Source organism: Microtus ochrogaster, linkage group LG8 (assembly GCF_000317375.1).
Source record: "Microtus ochrogaster isolate Prairie Vole_2 linkage group LG8, MicOch1.0, whole genome shotgun sequence".
In the NCBI taxonomy this organism is placed as follows: Eukaryota; Metazoa; Chordata; class Mammalia; order Rodentia; family Cricetidae; genus Microtus; species Microtus ochrogaster.
In genome coordinates, this window is record NC_022033.1 from 13,156,348 (window position 1) to 13,163,395 (window position 7,048).

The window sequence follows — 7,048 nt, forward strand, 5'->3', positions numbered from 1 at the left end:
GAGCTCTCCAGGGGCGGTGGGCTGGGAGTGGGACTCAGGGCTCTCATGCTGGACGGTGGCTGTTGAATTGTTTGCACTGCTGTGAGTGGTGGAGCGAGTGGCTATTTATAGCCCTGAGAATTTTGCAATGTTATTGAATTGCTTCGACCTAATTTCCCACTTCCTTTCTGAGATGGAAATCAGAGTAAGCAGACACGTGCTAGAGGGTTTCCCTGCAAGGAGCTCCTTCATCCCTGAGTGCGCATTGTCTGGGAAGTCCTGCTCCGTTTTCCTCCCTCCTTGTGGTCCTGGGGAAAGGAGAAGATATTGTTTTCCCCTAGCTAGATTCCTCAGTAAGGCTTGTTCTAAGTTCGTTCTGAAAACAGGATTGTGTGGGGATATTGTGTTGCAAGGCTTCCGGACTTGATGGGAACAGTTCCTGCCTCCTGCCTGTTGGGAGCCAGCTCTAGTTAGTGGAAGTGGAAGAAGCCAGAGCCACAGGGTTTTGGTGTACAGAGGTCCTTTTCGGTAGGAGGAGCTAGTGAAGAAATCTGTGGGGACACAATGTAGGAACAGTGCACACACAATGAAGAGTGCTACAAAGGGGAGGTGATGTCCCAGCTGGGTTCTGAAGCTTGGATAGGAGCTCTCTGACAGCTAGTAGAAGGGACTTTTGAAAGGTACAGGAGAAACGAGGGAACTTGGCCACAAGCAGCCAGGAAGGGTCTGCCTAGACTGGCCCAAGCACCACCCGTGGGAGTGTGGGCAGCCTTCTGTAGACCATGGAGGACCATTTCCTGTTGGATAGGGCTCTGGGCACATCTGGCTTTGCCTTTCAGTGCATGGACTTGAAGTCTCCACTGAGCAGCTGGGATGTTCACACACAAGGTTGCCTTCTTTGGTACGGCTTTCTAACACTTAACACCTGGCGACCAGGTGCCTCCAGGTGACTTAGGATACCCCTGACTTCCCTTATGTAGAATACGTATCCCTACAGATTGGCTGTGGGGTCCAGGTGGCACAGGCTTGTCACCCTAGCTGCTTAGGAGATTGAGACAGGAGGATTACAAGTCAGGCCTGGGCAACTTTATGAGACCCCTCCCCACTGCCTTAAAATAAAAATAAAATACAGTAAGATTAAAACAGGGCTGGGGATGCAGAGTGCTCTCTAGCAAGCTCAGAACCCTGACTTAGAATCTCAGTACCTCTGTAAAGGAGAGGGAGGAGGGAGGAAGCTTCCTTCGCCTGTATAATTGTTAGCTAATGTTACCTCATCAAAGGAAGGACAGTGTGGAGGGAAGACAGTGAACTTGGACATCACTGAGACCCAGTTCTGATGTAATTCCCTTCCCTCTTGCCCCTCCCCCCTGCATCCCTCCCTCTCTTCCATTCCCTCTCTCCCTTCCTGTCGGATGAATAGGATGGAGGGTGAATTTCTCTGAACTTTGACCACCTTTCCTATTTTTTTTAAAAAAAATGTTTTCAGGGTCCTGAGGCATCAGCTATAAAATGACAGAGAAGCAATGAGTTAGAGGCTGTCTATACACAAGTGTCATGTCTGAGGACCCAGAGTCACCCTGTGAGTGGGCCACTGAAAGCAAACCAGCCCTCCCTAAGTGGGTTTTGCTCATGAATTTAGCCAGTGCTAGCTGAGTGCCCACTGGGTACATCCATCATCTCGCACCATGACACCACTGTCTATTTTGGCCTCTATTGTAGTTTCTCCCAGCTTGGGCCAGTCTTAGACTTGGACTTTTCCCTTGCAGAAAACAGAAATGCAGGCTAACACAGTGTAAAAGGGCTGTCATTGGCAGGATACGGGGCATTTTATTTAAGAAGTGTCTCCGTGGCATTTGGAAAGTGGTCAGGCTTTGCCTATCCCTTGATTTTTTTTTCTCATTGCTGGTTTTTGGCCTCATGTCAGCTGTGCGGGATAGCTTCCTCTGTGAGGCTCATGGCTTTTCCTATGGCGTTGGTTTGTGAGTAGCTTTGGCTCGTCCTGACACTCTCGCTGGGGCAGTGACTTTCCTGCTGTCTTGTCTGTTACCACCAGCCTCTTCAGTCAGTGTCCTTCAAGTTCAGAGATGGGATTGGATTTGTCCACGAAAGCCAAGTGTTCTCTTCCTTTCCTTCAGCTGGGACAGTAGTCTGCATGTCTGTGAGGAAGACAGTCGCTGACTGTGGGCTTGTTACCATCCCTTGGGTGACCTGGGCGGCTGGAGATTTTCCTGCTCTGTATAACATGGGTAGAGTTTTGAAATGAATCATTCAAGACCAGCTTTGATTTGATGTGATGACTAAATTACTTGGAACCAAAACAAAGTAGTGACGACACACTCAGCTTGCGACCTTCAAAGGGAGTGCTCAGGAAGGAGCCCAGAGAGTTTGGCATGTTTCCTGATGGCAGAATAAGGGTTAACTCCTTGAGGACCTTTAGAAAGGTCATCCTCATTTGGGCATTTTTTTTTTAATTTTTTTTTTTTTTTTTTTTTTTTTTTTTTTTTTTTTTGGTTTTTCGAGACAGGGTTTCTCTATGGCTTTGGAGCCTGTCCTGGAACTAGCTCTGTAGACCAGGCTGGTCTCGAACTCACAGAGATCCGCCTGCCTCTGCCTCCCGAGTGCTGGGATTAAAGGCGTGCGCCACCATCGCCCGGCTACATTTGGGCATTTTTATGTTCTGCTTTGGAATCGTGAACTTGCACCTCAAAGGGCATCCAGGGCACTTTAGAACTAACACACTCGTGTTTCAAGAACAGAAGACAGAGACGTGGGTAAAGATGTGACAGTCGTGGGCTCTGTCCACCTGCTGCTTTCTTCAGCAGGGACAGCGTCCCAGCCTGATGCTCCTTTCCAAGTGCCTGCTGCTCACTGTGTGCACGTGTGTATGCATGCATATGTGCTTTTACCCACTGAGCCATTGACCCAGGCCCCACTTATTTTGAAAAGAAAAATCCCTTGTTGACAAATGGTCTGGAAAGCTGTACTGTACACTTCCATTTATAGGAAGCACAAAAGCAGGCCCAGCTCCTTGGTGGTGGCGAAGTCAGTAGGAGCTAGGAGGGCAGGTGCGTTGTCTAGAGTGGTACTGGATGGAGGTTTAAGGGATCCTCATGTGTTCCTATTTTTATAATCTGTATCCATATGCACGTATGTGTAGATATGCTTCAGGTCCGTGCGCTTAGTTGTAAATTACATGTCAGTTCTTAGAAGTGACCTCAGCACATAGGGATATCCTGCTATCAGGGTCACAGCTCCACCCAGGCCCAGCACACTCTGCCCTGCTGTCCCTGGAGCCCCTCCTCCAGAAGTTAGTCTCGTGGGGCCAGTTTCCTTTTAGAGGTTTGCTGTGGGCCTAGGCACATAAAAACTGCACATTAAGGTTCTGCCAGGAGCTGCAGAGACAGCCACCCACTGCTGTCTCCTTAGGGAATTCAGACCCGCTCAGGGGAGAGGGAAGAGCTGGCTGACTCTAAGCTCTGGCCATCTACCCCACCTACTAGTTGGGTCAACTAGGGCCTGACCAAGCCTCACTCTTGTCCTCTTCAAGTCTGGTGCTGCCCTGCCTCTTCCCCGAGGGCTGCTGGGAAGCAGCAGTGGATGTGCTTTCACATCCTGATGATTTTGACAACTGGCTCTTGACACAGCCCACCCCTCAGGAAATGGTGTGTGCTTCCTCCTCTCTGTCTGGGGGTGTAGAGGACACACTTCACGAACCCTTTTCACAAGAGAGGTTTGTGCCCACCAGGCTGTGAGAACTGGCATCTGTTGGAGCTGGAAAATTGATATCACACACGATTAACAGCTTAGCAACAGTGGTGTTGCAACGCCAACAGAGACAGGCGGTCCCCATTAGCCGGCATGAACAGCAGCGAGGGGCTGAACCTTGAGGAGGCAAAAGGTCTTTTTCATTAAGAGAGCGCCCGCTCCTGAACCTGTAGGCAAGAAGTGTAAATATACATTGAAATAATCCATCAGCAGAGTGACTGCCTTCGTCAGACCTTGGAGAGAGCCTCAGTGCTGCCCAGAATATCACTAAGCCACCAGAGTTGCCTAGGATACCAGTCACATGAGCCCATCTCCCAGACTTGCCCCAGATGATTTATTTCCCTTTATTTTCAAGGGCAGTGGGGAGGGGCGGGGGCTCAGATGCACTTCCACAGCTCCGCCCTCTAGAGGGGTCTTTGTGTGATTGGGGGGGGGGCTCAGATGCACTTCTACAGCCCTGCCCTCTGGAGGGGTCTTTGTGTGTGATGGGGGCATACACTCAGATTCCTCACCCTCTAGAGGGGTCTTTGTGTGTGATTGGGAGGGGGCTCAGATACACTCCCACAGCCCTGCCCTCTAAGGGGTCTTGGTGTGATGGGGGGGGGACGACACACACTCAGCTGCAGTCCCACAGCCCCGCCCTCTGGAGGGGTCTTGGTATGAGAGCATCCTTACTGCCTGCACTCAAGCTCCTGGCAGCCCTTGCCCTTGGCACTAGGGACCAAAATAGCATTTCCTGTTTCAGTTCTCTTCTCCATTTTCTGAATTCCACATTATCCCACAGGGAGGAGGCTCCACACTGTGTCCTTTGAAGGGGCAGGAGTGGTCACAGCAGTGGGGAGGAGAGAGCAGGCTGGGCCCTGCCGACTCTGGGATCTGCTGAGCAGAAGTGGCCTGGCCCCTTCAGCCAACCACTCAACCAAGAAAAGACTGTCTCTTCCCTTCTGCTTCAGAGCATGGGTTTCTCTCCTCCTGAGGCCCCAGGATGGGAATTTGCACCCAGTGAGCTCTGCTCCCACCCAGTCCTGTTGGCCCCTCACACTGACTGTCACACTGGCCGATCTTGCTGCCGCCCTGGCTGCAGATGATAGAGAGCTTTGTCCCATTTCTGCTGCTGATTAGATCTAAGGAGACAGCGGCCTGAGGAGAGGCTGCGGCATGAACATTGCGCACCGAGCAGTTTCGCGTGTCACTTCAGATGTTGTCTTCAGCCCTCCCGAGCGGACAGCGAGAATGAAGAGGAAGGCACACTTTGACCTTCCCTTCTGTTTGGTTCTCTCTGCAGGCAGCTGTGTCTGTGTCTTGAAGCAGGGCCCGCTGAGAACAATGCCTCCTCCGTCAGACATTGTTAAGGTGGCCATTGAATGGCCAGGTGCTAATGCCCAGCTCCTTGAAATCGACCAGGTATGTCAGCTGTAAGGAGGGGTCAGGTGCACAGAGGAGGAAGTGTTTAGGCCCAGAGGCCACGGGCATCATAAGCAAGGGCAGTGACAGGAAGGCTGTACGCTGGGCCTGGTCCTCCCCAGGGAAGAGAGGCTGAGTGGTTCTGCTGGCAGCGTACCGTGTGCTGAAGGATCTCCTCCCCTCTCTTTCAGAAACGGCCCTTGGCATCCATCATCAAGGAAGTGTGTGATGGGTAGGTTGACTTCCTTTCCACAGTGACAGCTAAGAGTGGGGGAGGCTGCTCTGCCCTGGAGGAACTTGTACAGAGGGGGTCCATTTGGGCTGGGTCATTGTCTTACCAAGGAAGGACAGCTAATGAGGATGTCCCTGAGGCGTCCTGAGATTCTCATTTATTCTTGGACCTAGGAGTGGCCTTTGGGAGGTGTGGGCAGTATGTGAGACTCACGCCCCTCTATCTGTACCTCCTCTTGTGGTACTGACCCTCACTATGGTGGAGAGCCTTCCTTTCTCAGGAGCTCTGCCCAAAGCTTTGTTTGGGTTCCACTGTGCTCCAAAGCTGACAGTCCTTAAGTCACTGTTGAAAATCATTTGTTACTGCTCTAGACAAGCCCAGAGGAGAGGCCAAGAGGGTGTATTGTTTTCTCTCACACAGGTGGTCACTGCCAAACCCGGAGTACTACACACTCCGCTACGCAGATGGGCCCCAGCTCTATGTCACTGAGCAGGTGAGAATGAAGTAATCAAGGTCAGGGCAAACTTAGCTTGCAAATGACCTGCCAAGGAGATGGTACTATCCAGCTTCCTGGCTGTCTAGGCGGCCCATTTCCTGGTTGAAGAGCTGCCCTTTGGACAGCATGGAGCACACCAGCCTGCTCCCCAGTGGCTGAGTGCCTTTGCTTCTTGAGACCCGGAACTCTTGAGGAGAATCTTAGGATCTCTTTGCAAGGAGCAAGCAGGAGGAGGCCTGCTGCAGAGGCTCAGTGAACTATAGTTGTCCCTCAATCCCCATGGGGAGTGGTCCCTAGAAGGCCAGGACAGCAAACTCTGGGTGTTCAGATGTCACATAGCTGCCTCTCATCTGACACATGCACATGAAAACCCAGTCGAGAATGTGCTTCATGCAGCGGGCAGGCCAAGGAAGTACCTGCTGCCCAGCAATGCTTTGCGTATACCGTTCAAAGCAAACCTCCCCCTGCAGAGATCTGTGGTTCACTGCTGGCTGGATCATCTGCAGATGAGGAGAGCCAACTGCACTTTTAAAATGACGGCAAGTCCCTATTGATTGACCTCCATGCACTCTTAATCTTGTCTTTTTGTTTTCTTTGATTGTTTGCTTCCCAGACTCGAAGCGACATTAAGAATGGGACAATCTTACAGCTGGCTATCTCCCCGGTAGGTATTCCAGTTACCTGACACCAAGTGCTGTGGTGGGACCGACTCTGCTATTGGAAATCCCTCGCCCTCACAGCCTGGCTACAGCTTATGAGCAAGGACAGCAGGCAGCCTCTTGGCATCGGGACTGAGAGGGCAGCCTACCTCAGCATGGGGGTTTCCAGAAAGCTTTGCTGGAGCCTGAGCCTTGAAGGTAAAGCTGGAACTAATGGAAGGAAGGAAAGACCTGTTTGCTAGTGTAGAGACCATGGCTTCAAGGTGTGCTGGGGCAGCACTGGTGGTCCAAGGACCCTGGAGACAGTCCCACAGTTCCTCGCTCGGCTGTCTGTGGGCTCAGACCTTACTCAGAAAGAAAGGAAATCCACAAAGAAAGTGGCCTGTGCTTCCCTTTGGGTGTTACAAAAGTTACTTTCTTTTTTTTTTTTTTTTTTTTTTTTGGTTTTTCGAGACAGGGTTCCTCTGTGGCTTTGGAGCCTGTTCTGGAACTAGCTCTGTAGACCAGGCTGGC

General features: G+C 51.4%; 1 protein-coding gene across 2 annotated transcripts in view; it reads left to right on the forward strand.

Moving 5' to 3' along the window:
• Elmo2 (engulfment and cell motility 2) overlaps positions 1-7,048 on the forward strand; it is a 38,618-nt gene that overhangs the window by 6,297 nt on the left and 25,273 nt on the right. For both annotated transcript variants that reach the window (XM_026787314.1, XM_005362884.1), the window contains exons 2-5: positions 5,030-5,148; positions 5,340-5,380; positions 5,801-5,873; positions 6,490-6,540. In XM_026787314.1, coding sequence (XP_026643115.1) covers positions 5,071-5,148; positions 5,340-5,380; positions 5,801-5,873; positions 6,490-6,540 — 243 coding nt within the window. In that variant the 5' untranslated portion in view covers positions 5,030-5,070. The remainder of the gene's footprint in view (positions 1-5,029; positions 5,149-5,339; positions 5,381-5,800; positions 5,874-6,489; positions 6,541-7,048) is intronic.